At 33.9% G+C, this 27,299-nt stretch overlaps 1 protein-coding gene across 3 annotated transcripts in view; it reads right to left on the reverse strand.

The window, feature by feature from the left end:
- Positions 1 to 27,299, reverse strand: part of DENND1B (DENN domain containing 1B) — a 259,688-nt gene that overhangs the window by 87,253 nt on the left and 145,136 nt on the right. For 2 of the 3 annotated variants that reach the window (XM_078440759.2, XM_078440760.2), the window contains 3 exons: positions 19,046 to 19,146; positions 11,630 to 11,675; positions 6,655 to 6,756 (listed from right to left, as the gene is read on the reverse strand). In XM_078440759.2, coding sequence (XP_078296885.1) covers positions 6,655 to 6,756; positions 11,630 to 11,675; positions 19,046 to 19,146 — 249 coding nt within the window. The remainder of the gene's footprint in view (positions 1 to 6,654; positions 6,757 to 11,629; positions 11,676 to 19,045; positions 19,147 to 27,299) is intronic. The other variant, XM_078440761.2, reaches the window with a different exon arrangement.

Below are 27,299 nucleotides of genomic sequence, written 5' to 3' on the forward strand. Positions count from 1 at the left end.
AGATGATATCTTCAGAAGTCGAAGCAGATCACACTATTCCTCTGCTAAAGATCTTCAATGAATTTCTAATAATGTCCAAGTGTCCTTAACAAGAACTACAGATCTTTTAGGATCACACTTCCTATCTCCACAACCTCACCTTGCCTCATTCTCTTTTTTGCTCATCTCATTACAGCTACACAAGACTTCTTTCCATTTCTTGGGTTTGCCAACCTTGTCCTCACAGCACAGCCTTTGTACATGCTATTCTTCCTCCTCCTACTTTGCATGGCTTACTCATACTCCTCATTGAGGCCAATTCTGGAAACTGATGTTTTGGCATGTTGAGCTTGACTGCACCACAAACAGCTGATCTGAGTGTTTAGACTGGTAAGAATGAAGTCTCAGGCTAAAATCAGTTTGTTCAGTGTACTTATGGTGGAGATGATGGTCAGTCCACCAACAGCCACTGTCTCTTTCTTTGGTAAGAGAAATCCTAAATTTCGACTGGTGCTAGCTAGCTCAACCTAGCTACGTTGACCCAGCTACTTTCCAACATCCCTCCTGACTTTGTGTGGCCACATGGTTGGGTTCTGATGAATGGAATGCAAGTTCCATGAGAGCCGTGTATTATGTCTTCCTGTTCACTCAGCTCCTAGCATAATACAGGCATACGGTAGGTGCTTGATAAATATCTGAATAAATGACTAACTGAATGAATGAATAAATACATTAGCCACCTGTCACACTTATACATTAGTATCTCTAGTTAACAGTATCAGAAGATCTGTGATGGGCTCCAGGAACATGATTCATTTAAAAGTTCACCAAGTCATTATGATATCAGCAAGATTTCGGAATCGCTTTTGTAACAGTACTCACAATATCATATACATGAAAAGTCTTGTATACGGAAAAGTCAAGAACTTAAAGAACTAGAAACAAATTGGAAATTATTTTTAAAGCCAAAATCAAGGCCTTTACATTTAAATACATACATATGTGTATATACATATATATGATATATGTATATGTATGATGTATGTATTTACGCATTAGCAGTAGGAAGAGAGAGAAGCATGCTATTAAGATGATACAGGAAAAAAAAAAGACATTTGGAGAAAAGCTAGGTAATTTAGATGGAAATGAAAACCCATGAGAAAGCCAAGGAACTTCATGAGCACTTAAAATCACTAAGAGTAACAAACTATAAATCAACTTTAAAATGGCAAAAGTACAGAGACATAAGGAGGGAGCTGCTAAAGCCTGGATCACTGCAGTGGGAGGGACAGATGCTCTTACTCAGCTGGGAGAAAATAACAAAGGCCTTTTACAAGTTTAGAAGCGTGGTTAATTAAGGCTTTGAGTTTTATTTTTCATTTTGTTTTGCTTTCATATTTACATTTTAGATTTAAAAAAATATACACCAAGAAAACAGTAGGAAAAATCGCAAAATCTGTAGTTTACTTACAAACAACAGCAACAAAAAACTTGGTATAAAAAATCACGTCTCTGAAAATAATTTAAAGGAATAGTAAGTTTCCACTGACACCCAAAGTCAGGTACAGTGACCGCCATCACCACACGGTCCCCCCTTCCCAGGAGCCAAACTGACTCACGCTCATAGCCACAAAAGTGTATATTAAACATACACCCACGTTTCTTCTCATTACTATGGAAGTCAGATGAAAATATCCTTGTAAAATGTTCTGCGTAACTCTAAACAGGGATTTTAAAAGCAACTTTTATAACAAAAGATAAAAGAAATGCAATTATGGTTCCCTTCACCCATCATTTACTGAATGCCTACTATTTACAAAGCTCTGCACTGGGCTGTGTGGTGGGAGCAAGGCACATCTCGGTGCCTGGATTCTAACAGCTGAAGACTGAGGGGAGTATGACTGCATTTCTCCAGGGGGAAACTGAAAGCAGTATTTGTCTCTGGAAGTCTACTCTAGTAAACTAAAAAAAAGAAACAAAACCAAAAACAAAACAAAACAACAACAACAACAATAACAAAAACGGTGTCTAAGTTACTCTAGAACCTGAATGAAATCGGGTTATCTTTCTAACCTTGCCACTCTAGAATTTTGCTGGGGAATTTATTTACTGTTAAACATGATAAGAATTACAGCAGAGCTGTGGCAAACCTGGAACTAATATAATATTCTCTGGGGTCTTTTCTTTTTAACATATATTATGACAATTTAACATATTAAACCTTCATGTTAGGTTAGAGGAAAGATCCAACAAATTAAACATATCTATTAGCTATTCACACAGTTACAAGAGTTAAATTGGTTTCTATACTTTCATTTTTTTTAAAAAAGGCTGATTTTAAAAATTCTCTGAAATAGCCAATTCTTTTCCAAATTTTTCCTAAATTAACTCACTCAAATGTAGATATCTTAAATGTTTTCTTAAAGTTAGAGTTTTGGGGTATTTCCTTAAGTTTAGGCTTTTAATGATTTTTGGCGATTCAGAGCAATTTGTGTCTTTTCATTGCACAATAAAACCATTAACCTATTCCTTCACATGATTCTTGAAAGCGTCACTATAAGATGCACAGTATTTTAGATGACTCCATTTTATAATAAAGTATTTTTAAAATTTTAGTAATTAAATACGCTTTATACTAAATGTAGCTATCCTGTAACATACCAGGGTCTATGGTGAATTGTACAATAATGCTGAAGTGTATATTTCCTATATACTCTCATAATAGAAAATAAAAAAATAATTTTCCAGTAGTGTTCCATATAAGATGAAAATAAGTTTTTTAAAGTGTTAACAACCCTAATTTAAATCAAATAGGTCACACTGATACTTCATAAGCAAGATTAGAACAGAGAATAAGATTCTACAGTAAATTCCAGAACAGTTACTGATTACGTTGTATATCATGTTTATACAAAAGGACCACGGTCTAGTATTTGAGAGGATGAATGTTTATATGAAAGGGACCATGGTCTAAGTGTGAAAGGATGAACCTATAATATGAACTAATGCTGTAGAAATACTGTTAACAGTATACTTTCTGTGTCTTCATTTTCTTATCTAAAATAGGGATAAGTATATTGACCTGAGAGTATAGTATTTAAAACCTAATCAGTTAAAATTATTTAAAGACAATAAAGCAACAAAGATAAAAATTCACTTCCTAGTAATGGGTATTTTAGTGCATGTAACTTTTTCAGATGTCAGTTCTAACCTGCTTTCATCTGTAAGAGTTTGTAATTGTTTTAATTTAATTTTTTCACAAAGAGATCTCCTAAATCTCATTATAATTCTAATTAGCTTAATTTTCTAAGAAGTGAGTTGTCCTATTTATTTTTGAAATAGTTAAGAATTCCCCAAATTACTTTTAAAAATATTAATGATGATAAAAATTAAAATGAGCACTAATACCTTAGAATACAGCATTTCAAACTATTACGTGATTGAAACAAAATTTGTGTATATATTTGGAATGAAGGAGTCTCAATGGTAAATTTTCTAAAATTAAAAAGAATTCATCACTTGAAATTTCAAATGTTGTATTTAATTCAACTGTTTCATTTTCCCCACAGTTAAAAACATAGCATGATAACACTAAATTCAATTGATATTATTAAACAGCCCTCAAATTTATTTTTTATTTCAAGACACTCAACCTACACGTTTGAAGGTATCTACAGTTGACATAGCCACTAAAAGTAAAATCACAATGTATTCAGACAGAAAACTACAAAAGTATATTTTAATGGGTCTACTGCTTTTAAGATATTCCATGTAATAATCAATATCGTTAAAATCACTCTCAATAAAGTTTGTGTTTTTTTTTCTTTTAATGATCCAAATCTATAGTGAAATGATGAAATCGAAAAACAAGTGTTCTTGTCAGAAGACAGGAAGAGAGTTTTTTCCCTTCCCTTAAGGAAAACAAAGGATTCCTGAAAGCTTTGCCCTGATTTATTTTTCCAATTTTAAATACCTTAAGAGTAGCGGAACTGCTACTGGCATGGTAGTATTTCTAACAGTCAATAAATCTAAAATATTATGTGTGAATATTGGAATGAAGCCATTAAGAAGATTACAGCATGCAACACAGCAGAGGGTCCACAGGAAAAAAGAACTAGTAATTCAGGACAACTGTGACCACTGACCTTTGAACAGCCAAGACCACTGGTCAGGCTGACACAGTAATAGAGTGCACATGCATAGAAAGTCCTCTAGCCTGTAAGTATAATTTAAATGCTTTGGTGAATGATTTTAAAAGGTCCCCTTTTAAATATGAGTTAATTTATTAAATAATCAAACAGTACCAGGATTTTTTCAGGGTATTTTTCAGGATTCAAGAATATTTTCTCTTAATTCAGATCACAACACAAAAAATTCAGTAAGATCATTTGTGACTCTAACACATCTCATTTAAAACACTGACAATTATAGAAAGTATGATGTGATACTTTATCATATTTCCTGTAAAACTACAAGAGACAGCTTTTGGAAAATGGATGGAAAGAGCTAAATTTATTAGAGAGGGGTTAAACAAACAACCACCTAAAGTATTTGTAGAAAATGACTATAACTTTAAAATAACTCATACTTTCAGTAGATGGCCCTGGTTCCACCCCAGAGCTGCATCCACTTATTCGTTGTTCAAATCTGTCTGTAAGTCTCGGGCCCTTAATCTCAAGTATACGTATAGTTATATCTACATCACTTTGCAGAGTTCCTTTTTAAGATTCTTTTTACTTCAGTTACGTACAGTTAACTGTTCCTTATAAACGAGCAATGAGATGGTCCCTCCTGTCATTTCACATATTTAGGCTTTTATATTTTGTGGAACTGTTAAACTTCGTCATATTTTAAAATAAATGTCTTGGTATCAAACTAATTCTACTGGGAAAGTAGTACTTCTCAATTAAAAAAAGAACCACCCACCAAAAAAAATTACTATTAAAAATTGCTTTTCTCAAAGAGATGAAATTAGCTACCACTGAAACTGACTATAAAAATTTTTATGACACAAAAAAAGCTGATTTCTTTCTCATTTTTCTTTTTCTTCTTTTTTTTTTTATAAACAATCCTTTCTACTTAGGGCATTAACAGTGGAAATGCATTGCACATAAAGAAAATATTTATAAAAGTTGGGGCTTTATATCATAATTAGTTTTCTATCCAATGAAGAATTCTTTGATGGATTTCTAAATGAATAACTCTAATCATTTCTAGCAGCTTCTGCAAAATTTTTATAATGAGGCAATCTAGTTATAATGAGCTAAAAAGATAATATAATTCTTTACTGGCCTGGGTTTGGATTTGTTCACACATAGCATAAATTTTACTACAGTAAGATAAAGTAGTTCAATTTAATTTGCTTCAAGGTCAGCAAGTATTTTAGGTTATTTATGGGCATAGATAATCTGATTTTAACTTTAAAATCACATTTTTCCTATCGCCATAAAAACAATCAAAGCTAGTATTACTGTAATTTTTGAGTTTGAAATTTTTAAATTCACTTTTTCAAACTCCCTAATAAGTATTTCAAAGTACTTGCAATACTGCGGAAAAATATATGATGAAGGTTTTTTTATTTATGGATTTTAATATTCCTGAAAAAACTGGATTTTTTTAAAAAGGAGAGTTATTTTTAACTTAGAACTATGTTATAAAGATATTTTTAAATAGCCATTAAAATATATACAGAAACAGCACTAGCCTGCATTTTGCCCTGTTCTAAGGAATATGCAGGCCAAAAATGCACTTTTGGAGACTATTTAACATGAAATACAGAGTATATCCTATTATAAGCTGCAGACACACACATGCACACACACACAAACCCTCTGCAAGATCAAAGAGCAGAAGAGAACTGGCACTTAATTTATCAGCCTTTACAGACAAAAGACAGTTTTCGTCATTTCAAAAGGATCAGATGTCTTTTATGACAAACTGGGTTTGCAGTTTAATTTACAAATAGAATTCTAAGTAAGCAGTCTTTGCTCTGCCAAAGCAAATGACAAACAGTGTAGGTTTTCATTCTTGCGGCCCTCAGCAGGACAGAAAAGATTAAAATAAAACTGAAATAATTTAGAGAAAACAAATAAATGTTTCAGAAAGTTGAGGGAGATCAAAGCCAGAATTTTCTGACCCCAACTGTACAAGCATTTCTTATTATATTGACCAGTGCCATCAGATCATTAATTAAAAGGAAAAGCACTGGCAGGTGGCAGGGAAGCAAAAGCCGATAATTGGCCCCCTTCTTCTTCTTGCCTTCAAAAACTCTCTCATTCTTTTGCAAGACATGCCACTAGGCAGACAGAAATGCCTACTTTGTAATATAATGATTAAGATGAGATGAAGAGACTTACGTTTAAAGAAACTCTGCCTAATGAATGCATCTAGCTTTTTAATTATGATCCTACTTTTACAATAGGAATATGATGTTCCATTCAACATCTCCTCAACTGCCAAAAGGTAAAAATATTAAATATAGAATCTACACTGATTCCTCTCACACCCATGCACATACTCAGTCCTTTTATATCAGATAAAAAAAAAAACCTGGGAAAAATAACTCTTTGTAATTCAAGGGTCCTGGAGAAAGTAGATAGATAGATAGATAGATAGATAGATAGATAGATAGATAGACAGATAATGTGTTCACCACAAAATAACCTTCAGACTTACCACATCACTTGGTAGGTTGTTCAAGTCATTAAATGGTGATTCTAAAGTGTTTGTGTCAACATTTAACATAACCACATCCTCCAATGATTTATTTTTCACTCTCTGTTTAAAAAACACAAGTACAAATAAACATCTTAGTATATTTTCCTTCCAAAACTATAATGAACTTAGAAATGTAGAGAAAATTATCTTGATGACAATTAGCCTTGGGGGATAAAAAAGAAAAATCCTATATTATAAGAACATATAAAAAACTTTGCCTTATAAGAAAGAAAGTTTGTCTACAACCGTTCAAAAAGATTGGATAAAAAAATCCTTAGAACAGAATGTTTGGTCATCTAAACACATTGATTTAGTTTGGAGATATTAAATGTAATTTAACTACCAAAGAGATATTGTAACAAAAACTCACAAAATCGGAATGGCTATGTTAAACCAGAAAAACTTACATCCTTTAAAAACTTATCAACTGAATTTCTGTCCAATGATACAGGAACTTGTGGCCAGTTCTACACCTATTTTTAGCAAAAATCACATTATAGGGCTAACATAAGCCAAAAATCATGACTACTATAAACTAAATTTTAAACTAATAAACATTTTCTTCATACTTCCATACCAATTCAGTATAAGCTGTTTATGAGGACTGTAAGTTGAATAAGAAAAATGATAAAGAGAGCGGTAATAAGGAATTGTTGCATTATTTATACATGAATTTAATATAAAAGATGAAATTTAATAGCCTATCAGATTATTTGACTTGTCTTATCTGTTTGACAGTTTAGTTAAATGGTCAAATTATCTCAATATGTGGACTAATGACAGTAAATTAGAATTTCATCAAATTTTTCATCCTTAAAGAAAGGAAATACAAAGGTTTATTTTCCCTATTTAGACTACTATGTATACCTAAACAAATCATATAATTCTATTCGCCTTATTTAAATGATAGCAAATATAGCATTATTTTTTGATGCAAAAAAATTAGGTGTTCATTAATGAAATATATCACCTCAGAATTCCATAATTGTATAGGTCAACTAGAGATAAGTCAATTAATTTCAGTGTAGTATTTTTTAAATGACATTATAGAATAAGAGCTATTTTTGAGAATTATTAAATACCTTACATTTTAAATTGGCCAACCCAATTTTTTTTGTTTTAAGTTATTCAAGAATGAAATTTCTCTGATCCATTTAGAACTTCAAACCTCTGCATAGTAGGCAGAATGTTAAATTTGCTAGGGAAATGGTAGTCTAGAGTAGGGAATTTGTATGTTAAGAAAGCAATAATGTCTGGGTAGAATATGGATTCTCAGGGGGATATATGATAGCAAAAATCTATCTTGTAAAAGACATTGTAATTATTCCAAAATAAGAGTCAGAGGATGGCTGTTTCTTGGAAATTAACAGAGAACCACCTACAATAGTGACACTCTCACCAAAACATTTATAAATAACCTCATTTCTTTTCCTTTCCATATGTATACATAAATGTAAAAAAGGCTCATATACATAAATATGTAGTTATTTATAAATTAACTACAGCATAACTACAAAAATAGCCTATTTTATAAGCAACAATACATTTATATCAATGGTGTTCGAGTGGAAAAAGTATGTCATAATTTTGATTTTCACCTTCAATTCTAAGTTGTTTCCTTTAACAGAAACTATAAAGTTAATCCAGAAACCTAGTGCATTTGTTAAAGGATGAAATGAGTTTCTCTAAATAGCCTGGAATAATGGTTATGTGACACCTAAGTGTTTTGCTATGACACTAATGCTAAATTCTGAATAAAGAAAATTAGTATTAACATGAAATGTATACTTTTTTCCAACTTGCCCTTCATTTAAAAATGTCTGATAATAGCTGAATATTAAATTCTGTCCAAGGGACCATTCAATAAGAATGGAAAATGTATTAATTTCAATAAATCAATACACTGAGATGCACTAAAATGAGAACAATTCTACATTAGCAAAGAGGGAAAAATAGTATGTAATTAAAATTTTTTTATTTGGATTAATGTCACTTTTTTATCTTTGTTTCCTTCCAAGTCAGGCTTTAACTATTTTCTAAATAGGAATAAAAATTCATACAGCATATAAAATGATAACATTTTCTCTGTCTCAGATTATTATATCTCATAATGTTCGTAAGCTTGCTTGGCTCGGGAAAGAGAAAAATGAAAATTTGACTTTTTCTTCAAAAATAAGAAAATAATATTAGGACAGAGACTGAAAGTGTTATTAAGGACAAGAGTAAGGTACTAAGGCTGGTTAAGTCTTTCTCTCACATCCTCTCTATATAAGCCTTCCATGCAATGTGACTACAAATGTGACTATCGTATCATGTACGATAATGCAAGGAAATGACCCGGGGTCAGCAATCACATGTTCCTGCAAAATGGAGCCAACATTTTATTTAGAATCTTTTGTGTATATTAAAACACGTAATGCAATGCTCACACTTGGAGCCTCTACTGACTTGCTCCTCCATCATTTACAGACCTTTGAGTTCAACCCTAAAGTCTAATTTTCAGGGAGAACAAAATGTCCTTATCCTTTATTTTGGAAGCAAATTTACATTTTAAAAAAGAGATTTCCAGCCATCTTACAGTCATGACTACATAAAAATAATTAAAAGAAAGATTTAAAGGATATTAGTTTCACATCTTTGAACAATTATGTTTAGAAGTCTTTCTAAAACGTATGTCAAAACTGTCTTGACAAAGAGAGAGAATAGGGAATATGTTGATTCTTCCTAAAAAAAAAAATTCATTGTAATTGCAACCAAACAAAATGTAAAAAATTACTCAGTTCAGTCTCACATAAAATTTGTAAATAGATATATCCACATTTGAACTATAATGCCATTAATATAAAATAAGAAAGATCAAATTTTGCTTAAAAATATCTGCCTGATAATGACATAATAAGAATGGAATGGCAGGATGTGTATCTTGTAATAGATTAAGGAGAAAGTTACTAAATGGTACCCAACTGGTTTAAAGACATTCTTGAAGTTCCTATTACCCCTTCTCATTGACTATTAAACCCAATAAACTAAATACAATTGACTAAAAAGACAGTTCAGTAAGTCCAGAGTATAAAAGATACAGAGATGTTAACCAATCTAATCATGGCTGTAAACCTTCTCATTTAGTGCTGACTCAATTTAAAATTAGAATGGACTGTTTCTCCAAGACAATACTGTAAGAAGTAAAAAATTCTTAAATTTGCTCCTTTAAAAAAATAATGATTTTCTCTACACGTGTCTAATAAATATGCAATTAAATATGACTGAATTTTTAAAACATGTACCCATTTCTATAATATTTTGGAAAAGCTGAATCATTAGTTTTAAAAGTTGGTATAGAACCATTATGTAAAAAAATACAGAACATCACCAGGTACAATAAACAACTTTAAATAGTTTTCATCTGTACAAGTAAACATACTATAAAAATTATGTATTCTATTAGATACATTAAATAAGAAGAGACATGTGCATTAATATCAAAATCAGATATGATGACTTCTTTGAAACCATACCAACCAACTGCGGTTAGATTTTGTACAGTCAAAATACTGATGAAGAAAATACCAGTTATATATTCTACAATCAGATAACAGATTAAATACTTATTCATACACAATGTGACCTTTCACTGAAAGTACCTTGGCATGTAAAACAAGTTGTCTAAAAATTAACAAACATAAAGGCTCATGTTATTCAACTTAGACTTCAAACTTAAAACAAGTCTACTAAAGAAGTTCATTAAAATATATCCAATATTATTAATGATTAAACAAATAAAAATGTTACCCTTGCATTTTGCAAAAGGAGAAAGTGACCAGAACGAGAGTACATGCAGAATTCTATAATTCATGACTACTATCCGAACATGATTTCTCCAGACATGATCCTCACCACTCCTATATAATAATAATATAATCGGCAGGATCTTCCTTGATCAGCAGAGTGAGGATTGATGGTGTATACAGTGACAACAACTAATAAGAAAACCAAATCTAACTTATTTAGATTGTTGATTAGAAACTGGCTTAAAGTACAATATGCACACACACACACACACACACACATATATATACATATATACATATATACATATGTGTGTGTGTGTGTGTGTGTGTGTGTGTGTGTATATATATATATATATATATATATATATATATATATATATATATATAACTGAAAATCAGATAGCATAATAATGCCATGCAATTGACCCAAGTCTTTTGTTCAGATCCAAATCTTTTGTTTATTTTTTTCTAATTTTCTAAGAAGTCTTCTCTTGAAATCTCACTGATTCCAAGTTCAAGGTCTTTAAAGTTCAACATTTTTCACTGTAGTGATGATAAGTCACAAAAGTGATTTTGGAATGAAGTGATAACATTGCAAAAAACTTACTGCGTTCTAAATCCCCAACAGGACTGAAAACTAAAAAATATTTTAAGTCTATATTTTAATTTAAAACTTCATGATTAGTGTATTCCAACCACATTTTGAAAAAGCACACTGACAAACTGTATCAAAATGGAGTGTGAAAAATAAAAACATTTTCCCTTTATGAATCATAACTACATAAATTCTGACCTTCAAAATAAGGTGTGAAAAAGAAACATATAAAAGATCCCAAGTGCCATATAGAAAGTGGTTCATCAAAGACTAAGTTTTTAGTACTTAAAATTTACCATATGATCTTGACCAAATTTACCATATTTTCATGGGTTTCATGCCATTGAAAATGGTCATTCAGTATACTAACTAAAATGAAATTATTCCAATACAGTATTTCTGAAAATGATCATGTAAGTATACCCTAAATATGAAACTTATCATTACTTTGTACTATTCAATTGATTCTCTTTCAAAATACAACTGTTTTAACTATTATTTATATTAATTAATTTATCACACATGTATCTCATGTCTGAAAGATACTTACCTCTATGAGGCTGGAGTGTATTCCAATCAGGTATGGCATCGGAGCACTAAATTGGAAATATATAATGTATATATTCATGAAGTTCATTAACACAGAAACAATATAAGTAATTCAGAAGATTTAAAAAATTAAATTAATTAAATGTGCAGTTCTAATAGAGCCCACTACAGATAATTAAAATTATTCAATATATAAAAGTCAAATTTAATCTGAGAGGTCATTAATATATTCAAACAGGGGCGCCTGGGTGGCGCAGTCGGTTAAGCGTCCGACTTCAGCCAGGTCACGATCTCGCGGTCCGTGAGTTCGAGCCCCGCGTCAGGCTCTGGGCTGATGGCTTGGAGCCTGTTTCCGATTCTGTGTCTCCCTCTCTCTCTGCCCCTCCCCCGTTCATGCTCTGTCTCTCTCTGTCCCAAAAATAAATAAAAAACGTTGAAAAAAAAATAAAAAAATATATTCAAATTAAGGTTGCTTGGCATAAAACTCACAAAAGCATTTACAATTAAATAAAGAGTAGTAACACCTAAAAAAGCTTTTTTGGTTAGGAAGAATATTAGAGCCTAAGTCATAGTCCTGAGTTAAATCTTCCATTTATTTCATATAAAACATATCCTAAATAATTAGCAAATTTTTTCACATTTCTTTTATATACCTTTTATATTCAATTAGATTATTTCTACGATTCTCTTAAAAAATCATCATTGCTTCATACCTACTACACCACCAAAATTTTTTGAATCAGTTACCAAATATTTATTAAGACCTACTATGTGCCAAGCACTGTTTGGAAACTAGAAGTTCTTCCTCTACTGTTATCATTCTCTTTCCATACTATCTTTCTGCTCATGTACCTTGTCTTTCATTTAAATGTTGTACATTCCTATTTATCTCACTTTTGCTTTTATTAATAAAGTAATTTTAATGAATTAAAAAATATTCAAATATGTTTAAGCATGATACTGAATTAATTAATTCTACAGATAAAATCTGGAGCATACCAGGCAGTAGGACCTGGGCTAGGGTCTAGGTACAATAATAAGTGATATAAATAGAATAGATTCCTTTGCAGATCTTATACTCCAGCAGAGCATACAGACATTAAATAATCTTTGTGACATAAAATCGGGCTTACTTAGTAACTTCAAAAACATTTCTCATGAAATACACGAAGGGAATTATCCAACTTGACATTTCAAAATCAAAATATTATTTAACAAGAAAACGTGAGAATGGACAGATGTCTACAAAGGTGATAGAAGATATGCAAATAAATAGCTAAAACAATCTTTGACATTTCTTTTTATAGACATCTTTGTGTTATATTTAAGGCAAACATTTTCTATGTTAATGAAAACAGCCTTTTTAAAAGAATTTTCATAATTTTCCAAACATCACTTTCACTATCAGTCCAAACTCCTGTGTATCCACTTTGCTACTGAGGACCAGTAATAGATAAAGCTAAGAGGCACCTCGACAGACCCAGTTTTTCAAACGAACCTCAAACAGCTCCAGATTTATTTGAAGCTGGCTAACCACTAACATATATCCAGAACTCACAAAAAAATAAGGATGGTTAAAGTTTTTATTTGACTCCTCATTATCCTGTTCATTACTTCTTATTGTACTAGATTCTAATTTTCTTTTGTAGCTTTGTTCCTTCATATATATATATATATATATATATATATATATATATACATATTAAATATAACAGACCATCTGGAATTGATCTGATATTTTGGATCATTTGACTGAAAGTTAAGAACTATTTACAGGCCTTGATATCCTTAAGACCTAACAGATTTTCTGCCTTCAAAAGGAAACAGGAGGAAAAATGTGGACTGTTCCACTTTTGCTTAAATAAAGGAAGGCTGATTACTTCCCTAGCTCAAGTTCTCATCTCTGGAATCCCTTCTGGGACTCCACAGAAGACATAAAATATATGTCACTAACTGTTCTGGGCTCCCACACTGGGTTCAGAACATTTTCACAAAACAGGATAGGCAAATCCCAAGATCTTAAATATGTCAAGCTGTCCCCACATCCAAAATAGTAGAAAATTATTCAAGTTACTGTGCAAACTTCCAATTTACCCCAGGTTAGGTTATCCTACCCACAAAATTTACAACATAGTAAGTCTGTGGTATCTCAAATTTCTAAGTACATTTTAATATAATGAGTGTTGGGGCACCTGGGTGGCTCAGTCAGTTAAGCATCTGACTCTTGATTTCAGCTCAAGTCATGATCTCACGGTCCTGAGACCAAGGACAAGTCGGGCTCCATGTTGGGCTTGGAGCCTGCTTGGGATTCTCTCTCTTCCACTCCCTCTGCCCCTCCCTCTTATGCACACACATGAGCACATGCTCTCTCTTGGGGGGAAAAATAATAATAATATAATTAGTGTTAATCAAAAAATATGTAAGCCTCCTAAAATTAACAATTATTATTTCCATTTTAGTTGTTAGGGGAACACTTGAGTGGATCAGATTTCAAAAAATCAGAGCCCACTGTGCTGACAGCTCAGAGCCTGGAGCCTGTTTCAGATTCTGTGTCTCCCTCTCTCTCTGCCCCTCCCCTGTTCATGCTCTGTCTCTCTCTGTCTCAAAAATAAATAAATAAATAAACAAGAAAAAAAATCAGAGCCCAAAGTAGCAGCTAACCTATTGAAGTCCTATGAAATACATCTAAGGTAACATTTTTTAAATTTCTTGAAAGTTAGTTATTTCTTAAAATATAAAAAATAAATGTTTAGCAATTATTAAGCTGGAATAAAAATTCAATAAAGGGTTCCTATGTAGAACTTAGTAATAAAGTAACTTCTAGCTTTTTCTGTGAGATTACTGGGTACCTCTAGGTGTTTTTATCTCACTAATACCTAACAAAATAAAAAACACAGAGATGTCAAAACTGTAAAAATTATTAATCTAGAGCATAATTTATTAAAATGATTATGATGTTTTGCATATAGATTTTATAGAACATATTTTATAGACAGATTTTATGTTTTATAAAATACACATTCTACTGAATAGTTTCTTTCTCACGAAAACTGGATTGTGTGCATCCTAAGATTTAATCAGCCAAATCTCATGAAAAGTAATTCTGCAACCCTTAGCTGAAATCTCCTAATTAGATTTGGGTGTTAATAACTCAGGAAGAGATCCTTGGCGACACTGATGTTTTATCATCCACATGCAAAACTGTCCTACATCTTTCTGTCAACGAAGTCATTTTGCAAAGATAGCATACAGAAGGCTCTATTAGGAATGCTTCTTCTGTTGGGTAGCAATTAATCTTTAGTCAAAAGTAATCACCCTCTAACCGTTTTTTGTTTCTTTTTTGGTTTTCTTACAGAGACCACCCATGGGTAGACTGTAATAGCCGCCTATTAACTTAGGTAGTCCAAACACCATGATTTTCCATTTATTTTTTAAGAAACAATTCTCTTTCATGGAAAGAAGAGTCAGATAGGTTCCCAAAATAAAAAGGTGACTCAGCCACTCTTGAACAAATAATGAATGATTATAATTTTACTGATACTAGGGTCATACTACCTCCTAGGTGTTTAAGGACTCAGAACGGTTAAGAGTGTGTGGCAACATCATGAACTTGCCACATTAAAGTTCTGTCTCTATGTCACATAGTAAGAATACGTACCACGAGATCTGCACCCTTAAGAAATTTTTAATTCTGTAATACAGCATTGTTAACTCTAAGCACAATGTTGTGCAGCAGATCTCTACAACTTAACCATCTTGTATAAGTGAAATCTTATACCTGTTCAATAGAAACTCCCATTTTCCCCTTATACTGACAGATTAACAGAAAAAACGTAGATGGTGTCATTTCCTCCCAGTCTCCTTCCCTACCCCACCAAGCAGTGTGGGCCATTTCTTCCTAGGTGTCTCCTCATCTATGCTTCTTTTTTCATTTTATTTATTTACTTTGAGAGAAAGAGAGAGTGTGTGCAAGCGGGGGAGGAGCAGAGAGAGAGGAAGAGAGAGAAAATCCCAAGTAGGCTCTGCACTACCAGCACAGAGCCCAATGCGAGGCTCAAACCCACAAATTGTGAGATCATGACCTGAGTTGAAATCAAGAGTCGGATGCTTAACCGAGTTACTCAGGTGCCCCCAACCCTGTTTCTTTTACATGCCTCTGATGTAAGCCTTACAGTACTACAGTATTACTCTGTGTTCCTCTTGTGTGTGCATGTGCATGTGTGTATGTGCTCCATGCACATCTGGGTGAAGTTTTTCCTATGTGTGGATACTGCAAGGGCAGAAATGAAGTTTTACTCATTACCTTACTATACGCACTGCTAGGCAAACAGGTGTTCTCTATATATTTGATGTACAAATGGATGGATAAATGAAGGAATGAACAAACAGGTTAGCAAGGCTCCATCAGTTGGCCAACATGCTATAAACCTGCATGGTCACAAGATGGCATTATGGCTCTCCACAGTCTGTCAACACCAGAGATACCAGGTGGGAAAACAAAAAGACTTCCAGGAGAAAGGGTTATCTCAGGATTCAGAAAGTTCCAATCACCTTAAAGAAGTGGCAAATATACATCTATTCCATCAAATCTTCCTGGTGCTATTTTTGAAGTGAAATATAAAAAAGTCTTTATTCAAAAACCATGAGATTGGAGGGATAATCTCTAATATTTTTCTCCCTTTTTGCATACAAATCAGCATGATTCTAGATCATTTGCAAAGATGCAAGGGGAAGAAAACCATATTCCCCAAGAAATAGTTTAGTCCATAAAATGTTTTGACAGAAGAGAGCTAGAGTCTTAGGCAGCTATTTGAAAGAAAGAAAGAAAGAAAGAAAGAAAGAAAGAAAGAAAGAAAGAAAGAAAAGAAAAGAAAAGAAAAGAAAAGACAAAATAAAAGAGAAGAAAAAGAAATCACAACACCCAGTTTCTATGATGGAAGCTGAGCCTATCATTGTGACCTTAACGTTTAGGAAGTTTCAGATAACTCCTTGATTATCAATCACTGCTGTACTCTCTGGAACAGGGAACTGTGTGGCATGGAGGCTGTTAGAACTTATCCTAAAGGCTATTTCAAGGTTAGAAACTAGTAAGAAAATTCCAGGGACCAAGCTTCCTTCATCATAGTGGAAGCAGCAGAAGACCTTCATGCAGGGTTAGAAAGTATCGGGAAGACATCTCTGGGAAGAATAGCACAGAACTAACTACACCACAGAATAGCTTCTAAATAGCTGTATTTTAGAAAGTCTTAAATGTATAGTCATTACAGACAACTGAACTTAAAGGGAAGTTACCTCCTAAGAGGTCAGAACATTTTTTTAAATTTTTAAAAAATTTTTGTTTTTGAGAGAGAGAGAGAGACAGAGTGCGAGCAGGGAAGGGGCAGAGAAAGAGGGAAACACAGAATCCAAAGCAGGCTCCAGGCTCTGAGCTGTCAGCACACAGCTCAACATGGGGCACAAACACAGAAACCATGAGATCATGACCTGAGCCAAAGTCAGACACTCAACCAGCTGAGCCATCAGGCACCCCAGAGGTCAGAACACTTTAATAGAAAAATGCAAATAGCTTAACATTATATATGATAAAATATAATTCTAAGCTTCATCGTTAGAAATGCTAGTTCTTGAACCACTAACTTGACATGTATTTTTAAAAATCATGTATTGGGGCATTTGGGTGGCTCAGTTGGCTAAGTGTCCAACTCTTGGTTTTGGCTCAGGTCACGATCTCACAGTTCATGAGATAGAGCCCCACGTGGGCTGTGTGCTGACAGCACTGAGTCTGCTTGGGATTCACTGCCTCCCTCTCTCTCTCTGCTCTTCCCCCTGCTCACGGGTACACACGCGTGTTCTCTCACCTTCCCTCAAGATAAATAAACTTTAAAATAATAATAACAATAACAATAATAATAAATAAAAATCAATACGTTTCCCAATACTTTTGTAAAAATTATATGAAACGAATAAATTTCAATTACTGAACACCATGTGCCAAGACCTATGGCATTGTCAACGTGAATCAAGTGCCATTTCTGCCTTCAAGGCTGCTAATATATACTAGTTATGTTGATCACAGAAAAACACTCTAAAATGAATACCTAAAAACCTATTTATAGATCTAGTTTAACTCTCAGACTTGTGTGTGTGACACTCCACAATATAATTAAGCTACAGTCTCCAACCAAACTTTCTCCTTTCCAGTACTCAAAGGACTGAATGGCGTGGTAGATCATTGGGAACTTACTTCAAAGCATTATCAATACTATTACCATGCTGTGGAAACACACAATATGTTAGTATCATCAATATGGGGCCAAATATATGTGGTATCATTACAATCACTTGATCTGAAGAGAGCTAGTCATAAAAATTGAACAGAAAACCTCTAGGTATGAATTTAAATGGCTCTCTCTAATCCTTAAATACTTTAGGTGAACTGCTTTCCATGAAACAAAAAAGTTAAATACTTTGCTTCTGAAAGAGCTTTGTTTTTAATAATATAAACAAATTTATTATGTCAAAATTATTTCCTTCTCTCTATGTGTGTATGTGCACATGCATGGTTTAGAGGAAACAAAACTGAATTCTTTAGAAGTAAGCTATGCCTGCAGAAGATGATTATGCACGAAGAGAACATTCTATCCTACGGTCCAGAAGAAGATCCCAAGGCTGCTGTTTCAGAGTCTAACCCTTGTCCAGCCTGAGAATATACACACTCTTCCAGAGGAAGAGAACAGAAGAGTTCCAGGGGTGTTGTTGAATTCACATTGGGTGAGATCATCAGGAGTTATTTCTAATGCCAGGAAGCATTTCAAAATTAGTCCCAACACTTTTCAACATTGCTTTTTTCCATGGTGGCTTAGGGCCGAGACTTTGATTTAAACCAGAAACTCAGGGAATCCCTGAATTAGAGGCAACCCCTTTGCTGGTATTTGGTATTCAGTGTGCTACTGAGGGAAGAGGGGTGAAGCAAAGTGTGTCCTAAGGTAAAGGTAATGAAAGTGTGCCCCGACAGAGGCAATGTGGTTTCTGACAGGCTCTGCAGACAAATTCTGACACCTGGGATATGGAGTTCTTGGACTGATACTATAACTTCTGTAAGGTTTTCTTAACCACAACTAAGGCTGTATTCGCTTCTTTTTATGCAGTCAATTATCTACACGACTGCGGAAGTAACTCACAAAATCTAAAGAACTTTATGTTTGCCAAACACACATTTTTTTTTTTTGGCCAGCTTTGAACAGAACTACTCTGCCCTCATAAAAGCAGCTTTTAATATTGGTTACTAATCTCGAGCCCAAGTTTCAGGGATTTCGTTTGTCTATACATACACCAACCTTCGCTAATCTACAAATAAACGGATTTTTTTCTAATCATACAGCCTGGATTTAAAGGAGTCTGGCAAAAGTCATCTTACCAGCAGTAGTCCAGCAGGTGCGGCGGAAGCACTGGGATGTATATGTGCTGCCAGTACATTGGGTATAGCAGGGCAACTGATCCATGGAGACAGGCAGTTAACTAAAATTTGCAAAAGGATAATAACAACGGTAAGTAGACGCCGATCCTCCAAACAAAAAGACATGCTCAAGTCATCCAAGATGAATGACAAACATAAAACAATTTATTTAGTGACCTAAATCGCATTGTCTGTACCAAATCTGCCAGAACAAAAACCGATCTGATGTTGCCAAAGCCCCTCTGAAGAATACTTTCAGCAAAAGCAGCTTACTGGGCATCTTACGGAGACAGTGATAACTACCTGAAAAGATAGCATTTGGGGTCAAAGCTTAGAACATAAATAAAAGTAAGACTGAAAAACTGGGTGAGCAGCTTAGGAGAAATTGTAGGAAATTACAACGTGTGCAGCACTCTTCGCGCCTCGCTCGGATTAATATACCACGATTAAATATGGAAAGGAAGGGAGGCTGAAAGCTCCTGAGGGATATCATTAGGGCAAATTGCCAAAGAATGAAACATGAGCCAGTCAGGAGAGTCTGGAAGCTGCGCTAATACCAGGGGACCTGAATGCTCGACAGTTGGAGCTTCAGTAATGTGTGAACTGCGGGTTATGGTATCAAGAGACGCTGTTCACTGACACACAGAATGTCACTATTGACCAGCGAGCTGCCCAAGCTTGACAGCTGTGCTACAGGAAGCCAAGTATATCATAATTCCATATTTAAACTGTTCATTTCAGATTAACATTTTGTTTCCTAGCCTTATATCACAACAGCTGCAAATACATCGATGCTATTTTAAAGGTAATTGCCATTCTAATTGTTTTGTTTGGGCAAGCAGTTAATTAAATATTTTTAAATGCCTAACAAAAGGATATCACTTTATCTTCCCTCCCTCCTACTGACCCTCATCAGAATTCTTTCCATGGGACTTTTTGTTTTCCATTTTAAATTACATTTCTGTAAGTGCTGATCCTTTTTTAATGTTTAAAGCAATAATTAAGTCAGCATTCTTCATTTTAAAGTTTTGCTCAAGTCAGCATTTCAAGCTTACTAATTAAATCATTTGGTTCAACTTGAAAATCGGAATTTAAAAATACTACCGTCTGAAAATGAACCAAAGACTTTCTCTAACCATTATTCCTGTTTTATTATACAAATAAATTAAAGTTTATATGCAGTAATCAAATTAATTTAGAAGGATAAATGTATTAAAACAATTCAATCTTAACAGAGACATGTGTCTATATTTAAGTGCAAAATTGTCCCACTTAAAAAAAAATTAAAGAAATCTAATCTGAACCAAAAACATAAAAATTTTGATTAAAATATATCCTTCTTCATCATATGTATTTTTCCAGTTAGATTTTTAATTAATTTTATATGGCAAACAATTTTTTTGTTTTTATTTACTATGCTATCATTAAAAGATTGTATTAGTACTTTGCACCTACAAGTTTTAATACTTTATCTACAGTATTCCTTCAATACCTATTATTTTTAAAAATTCCTTAATTAGAACACAGAATATGCCACTAGGAGGCATTCAAATACTTTCACTTAACAATGACAGACCATGGGTTTGTCTTATTTGAACCCTCATAGAGGGAGATGAAATGGGGTTGATGTAACTTATAACTTAGTCAAATTCTCTCAGGTACTCCCTCCTTGTAAATTAGGCATCTTTAAGGCTGTACCAATTCTTTCCATCCCTTCAGTGTAACCCAATGGGCCAAAAGCACTTACATAGCTTTGAAAGGTGGCTACTTTACTCAATTTCTCCATTTGTACACAGATGACTTTTAAAACAGCTCATTTAAAAGTTAAAAGGAAAACCTTCCTTTTTTATTGTTAAGAAAATAACAGTGTAACAAGAAGAAAAGTACATTCTCAAAATGAGGACTAAGGGTAACTTATTTTACTGAGTACACCCAGAGTCCAAAGCACTCTATTCAATGCTATCCAGACACTTTCCCTATGTCCTTAATGCTCATCTTAAATGAAGTTATGAACTATTCGTTAGTAAGGCACAACAATATCATCTGATGAATTTGGCCTCATACAGGGTGATTCCTTTATGTGACAACAGAGTTGCCAAACACCTGCAATGGCCAGCATGTGGCAAAGGGTCATCTCTGCTAACCAAGGTCCTCCAGGAAAGAAGGAAGTTCTACAGGGTTTGGCAACTTTTCGGATATAGGGGATAGGTGACAGGGAGAGGTAAAAATACTACCTCTCCATAACCACGGTTTCTATCCTAAGCAACTAGGATGAATTATTTCAAGTAATACAGCAAAAGTGTTAGGTTCAGGTGGAACTATAAGGCATTTGTTTTTGCAAATATTGATTCTATTAACTGTGAGATATCCAAGTGGAGATTTCCAAAGGAGGCAGAGGCATGCCAAAGACCCCCCATACTCCCCTAGCAGCATGTAATAGCTATGTGAGAAAACACGATTGCAACACATACTTTGTGGAAGAGATAATAAAGTAGTAGGTGAAAAAACACAACGAAGAAGAAATAAATTTACTAGGAAATGAAACACAGATTATATATATATGTAAGCTGTACAAAACAATAAGAATGAAGTATATCATAGACAAAATTAGGGTTCTGCCACTAAGAAGTTTGTGCAACATCTGGCATATCTGCAATTATAAGCAGAGCTGTTTCCTAATCTTTAAAATAAGAAGTATATGCTAGGTGATCTGTAAACATTATCTCTGAGAGATGTATTTATACTTAGATCAGATCAATTCTAACATGACATATTCTTTGTAATAATTAACAATTTTTTCCATATAGGTGGTTAATACAACCAGACTATACATCAGACCCACCTTCAAAATACATCCAAAGATCATGTCTACAACCTTTGAAGTACATGAAGTAACTGAGCAATTGGAAATACCATAATAAGTTACTTGCTTAATTCAAAAAACTTTTTGAGTGCCTGCTATGTGCTATCATAAATCTCTATCAGGCCGTAGGGACACAGTACTGAACAGTACTGAATATGGAACTTAACATATTAGTAGGGAAAGCAAACAATAAAACGAAGTATATATTATGTCAGAGGTAAGTTCTATGAGGAAACCTACAGCAGGGTAAGAGGGTTGAGAGTGACAGAGGGGCTGTTTTAGACAGGAGGGTTAGGGACATACTCTCATGTGGTGACATCTGAACTGAGACCTGACTGATACAAGGGAGCCAACTGTTACAGCTCAGGGGAGAAGCACATTCCAGGCAGATGAAACAATGCATTCAAAAGTCCTGAGGTGGGAACAGACTAGGCATCTTCGCAGAGGAGTAGGGAGGTCCACATGATTAGATTGAACTAAGTGGGAGAACGGCAGGAGGCGAGGTCAGAGAGGCAAGCAGGGTCAGAACTGGATGGCCTTCTGGGACCATACCTCTGAAGAGAGAGTGAACTGTCACAACCAGTTATTTACCTAGAACATTCTGACACCCATGCAAATTAAGGAAAATAAACTATGTATTTCAGAAATCTGGTTTGCAGAATAAAGTACTATAAAGAAATGAGATCAATTTATAAGCCAACTAAAAAGAATCTTTTTACTTGTTAAGTTATTAATTATCATAAATATATTGATTCTTTAAGCACACAGGAAAATGACAATCATAGTTCCTTGGACTAGAATTACCTAAGACCCTATCTACATCTGGTTCGTGATAGAACTAGAACTTGACACTGCTTTTCTAATATTCTGTCAGCTGTTTCTTTAATACCCCAGTTGTTCTTCATGAAAGCAAAGAGGGTGGGAAAAGAAGTTTCAGTTGTTTGAGTTAGAACATATCCCAGCCATTATGCTCTAGAAACTAAAGAAATAATAGATAAGGAATAATATATATTAGGCTATAACTTTCAAAGAAAAACAAATTTGCCAAATAAAGATTTAAGAAAAAATTCCTTGGGGCACCTGGGTGGCTCAGTCGGTTAAGCGTCCAACTTCGCCCAGGTCATGATCTCACCGTCTGTGAGTTCGAGCTCCACGTCGGGCTCTGTGCTGACAGATCAGAGCCTGGAGCCTGCTTTGGATTCTGTCTCCCTCTCTCTCTGCCCCTCCCCTGCTCATGCTCTGTCTCTCCCTGTCTCAAAAATAAATAAAAACATTAAAAAATTTTTTTAAAAATCCTTATAATCTTTGTTAAGTGGAATATGAATATTTAAATGCACATATCATTTCACAAAGCATACTCAATATATTGACTGGATACAGTCCCACAGTACTGATTGATGCACAATAAAATCATTAGGAACATGTATCTCCCATACACTACAATTATAAAATAAGCATACATGGAAACCATATGAACAGAAAAGAACTGATAAGGCCTATACAATCAAGGGGAGAAACTTGACAATAAAAGTGGATAATAGTGAACTTAGAGAATAAAGGCACTTGGAACTTGAGCCCCAGGCTACCAGGTCTAATGTAGATACTGTCATTGATAATAATAATAGCAGGTGTTAACATAATGCTTACCATGTGCCACGCACTGTTCTGAGTACTTGACGTACTCAGATTTAATCCTCAAAACAACCTTATGAAATAGGTTCTGTCTTCATTATCCCCATTTTACTGGTCAGGACACTGCAGCAAAGTTATGCCAACTGCCCAAGATCACATACCTAGAATGTATAAAAGCCACGATACCAACCCAAGTAGGCTCCTGAGGGCAACAGCCATTATTTTAAACTACCTTTTGACATACAAGCATTTAGGATTCCCAACACTATGGGGCTTTGAATAACATCTACTGGTTGAAAATATTCTATCTTAATTACACAGTGGAGAATGAGTCTCTGCACTAAACAATCAAGAACAGCTAACCTTTATAAGAAAAACTTGGGGTCTGTGACAGAGACCCAATTTACAAAACTTTCCTCAGGCATCACAGTGGGCAACTTCAGAGGAAACCAATGCAACAGATTCTCTCAGATGTTAAAAAGACAATTGATAAAAATTCTACCAGTTATCATCTCATTTTGCATCTGCAAGAACATTTAGTTGGCAGCCAAACTAAAGTTCTTTCCCTTTTGAAACTAAGCCATGTGTGAAGCAATTAAATAGACACATATTTTAAGGAGAAAGCCACATTATCAGATTTGCAAGAAGACCACAGGTAAACAAGTCATCTAGTGTGTGACCACAATGAAAACAGCATAATTTTAATTCAACACACTTTGTAAATAAAGATCTCATATGGACACAACACCACTCACACATCTCTTAGATTGTGCCTCATCCTTATGGATAAGTCCTATTCGCTTCAGCTGAAGTTCTATATGAATTATTGAGGGGCAGATTTATATCCCCTAAGAATGTATTTATGCACAAAAACCAAGAAATATAGATTAGAGACTTCATTTGATTTTTAACTGAATCAATATTTAATTCAGAAATTTATGCACTATAAATAACTATAGGTATACAGAATAAATTGCTGCAGATGGGAACGTGATAAATTCCTCACGGAATGAAAAAAAACAAAACAGTGGAAAGCATAAAGAAACCATCTGTTTAAACACGTTTAATTTACATTCCCATTTAAGAGTTTAGACCAAAAAGAGTAGCAGCAGGTATCTGAAAACTATGAAGTTATCCCAACTATAAAATATTCTTACTTAAGCAAAATTCTAAAATTCAGATCAAGTGATAGTTTTAAGAAAACATTTGGAAAAATAGCAATTTTTATAATAAAAAAGAGTATTTATACACTTTTCACGCTTTTTTATACTAAAATATTATTTTATATTTCATTCTCTTTCTTCATCCTATTAGGATGGCAAATTCTGCTACTTAATTACTAAGAAAATCAATCTAGACTAACTTCTTTCCATCACACCCAAGTCCTTTGGAAAGTTCTAATCATCTCATCAATGATCACTGGTTTATTAGCTTTTCCTAGCCAAACAATTCTAAATTCTTCTTGCTTCCTTGGTTCTTTTATGTATGCATTCTTTTAATGATTTTACAGATAGGGAAACTGAAGCAAAGTTAAACCAATTGCTCAAGATCACACAACTACTAAGTGGGACACCAAACATGTGCCAGGCATTATTTTTGGCACTGGGGTTATAGTAATGAACAAAAGAGACAAAAAAATTCCTGCCTTTAAGGAGTCTGCCTTGTAGTTACCCTGTGTAAATCACCATTACTGTCATACTAACCTCTCCTCAACTCTCATTCTCTGTAACTGTCACACAAACATTAATGTCAGTGGCTTCAAACAAATTTCCTTCCCTACATGATCTTTTCCTATTCCCAAATTTCCTGCTTTCTACTTCTCACTCTCAGAGTCAATTCAACAGCAGTTTTGCTTTTCCTGGAGAAGGCCCATCTACCTTCCCACCAAAATTTAAGTCTAATACCACAACATGGCTCAAATCTATCTATCTTCTCTCCTCAAAAACTTGTAGACACTGGATTCTAAAGGACTATGGGTTAAGATGTTCATGTGAATTATATAAAACTACATAATTTAGGCAATTATTTAGGAAATAAACAGTACAATTAAAGAATCACTGCATTTAACAGTTGGAAAGAACCTTAGAGATTGTTCTTGTTCAATTCTCTCAGCTTTTAGACAAGAAACTTCAGGATAAAAGTTAAATGGCTTATATAAAGTAATCTAATTTTTTGTTTAAGTAGTCAGGGCTAATGCACAAATCTCTAATTTAGAAGATGTCACTAATATAACTGCATGGCAACCGTATCTGGGGATAATGTTTTAAATAACTAATAAATAAATCCAACTGGTTGATGCTATTTTTTTAACTATTAGGCATCTTTGAAAATCATAATTCAAGATATGTTACCAGGAACAAAATAAAACTGGTTGCAAGCCATCAACAATTATTAAAGAGAAAATTGCCATTGCAAAGCAATCACGAAGTTCTAAATCTTTGTAAGTCAGATTAATAACTCTTAACTTGTAAATCATATACAATTAAATGAGGATGAATAATTATACATATATTGTATATTCTAACATTAAAAATGTATATAATATTCCCATATATACTTAACATACATATATGTATATTTAGCATGCAAATCAAATATATGCAAATATATGTATCTATATATGAACTAATGTATAAACATCTACAGGCATGTGAATATTTATAGGCACACACACACTTATTAAGTTACAATGTACTGGTAACTAAATGACATTAAGCCCACAGCCATTATATAGCAAGTAAATAAATAAATACCTGGTAAAGAGATTTGTCCTTTGTGGGTCATTCTATACTTCCTCTTCCTTACCTACTTTCAAACAGGCCTCTATATGTAACAAACGTTTCCTTAAAAGTGTTTCTTTTTTTAAAAGTTTTTAATGTTTACTTATTTTTGAGAGGGAGAGAGATAGAGTGCGAGCAGGGGAGGGGTAGGAAGAGAGGAGACACAGAATCTGAAGCAGGCTCCAGGCTCTGAGCTGTCAGCACAGAGCCCGACATGGGGCTTGAACCCATGAACTGCGAGATCATGACCTGAGCCACCCAGGAGCCCCTTCTTAACAGTGTTCCTAAAACTCATGAGATGAACTCAATTTCATCTTCCTCTATGGTCACTGTTCTAGTTCAGGAGCTAGTCATTCCTTGCTTTTTTAAAACTAGACTCCTGTTAGTAGGAATTTCTCTACCCCATTTTTTTTTTCTTCTATAATGCCACCAGTGTCCTCTTCCCCCAAATAAAACTGATCATACTATATACCTCATCTGCCTCCCTACAATCTGTGGGATAAAATCTAAGCCCCTTAATTTAGCAAACATGTTTCTTCACAATCTGGCTACTGTTTATCTCTCCAACTACATTATATAGCGTGACATTTCTCTCTCTCTCTCTCTCTCTCTCTCTCTCTACACACACACACACACACACACACACACACACACACACACTAACAAAAATATTTCCTACACAAGAAGACATAAATTCCTTTCAAGAACCAGCGTCATACTGAAGTCCACTCTTTAATATACTACTCTCCCTTTTACATTTCGCATATTAGAGTTCTTATCACGTTGGCTGGCCTTGGTTCACTTGACACCATAGGATTATTTTTTAATTTGTATTTATTTACATTTATGATTCTAATTAATAACTTTAAAATTTCCAGTATGTAATACCTGGCAAATAAAAATATGCATCAATGTACAAATGAATAAATCAATACTGTTT

Source organism: Panthera onca, chromosome F1, assembly GCF_046562875.1.
Source record: "Panthera onca isolate mPanOnc1 chromosome F1, mPanOnc1 haplotype 2, whole genome shotgun sequence".
Lineage (NCBI taxonomy): Eukaryota > Metazoa > Chordata > Mammalia > Carnivora > Felidae > Panthera > Panthera onca.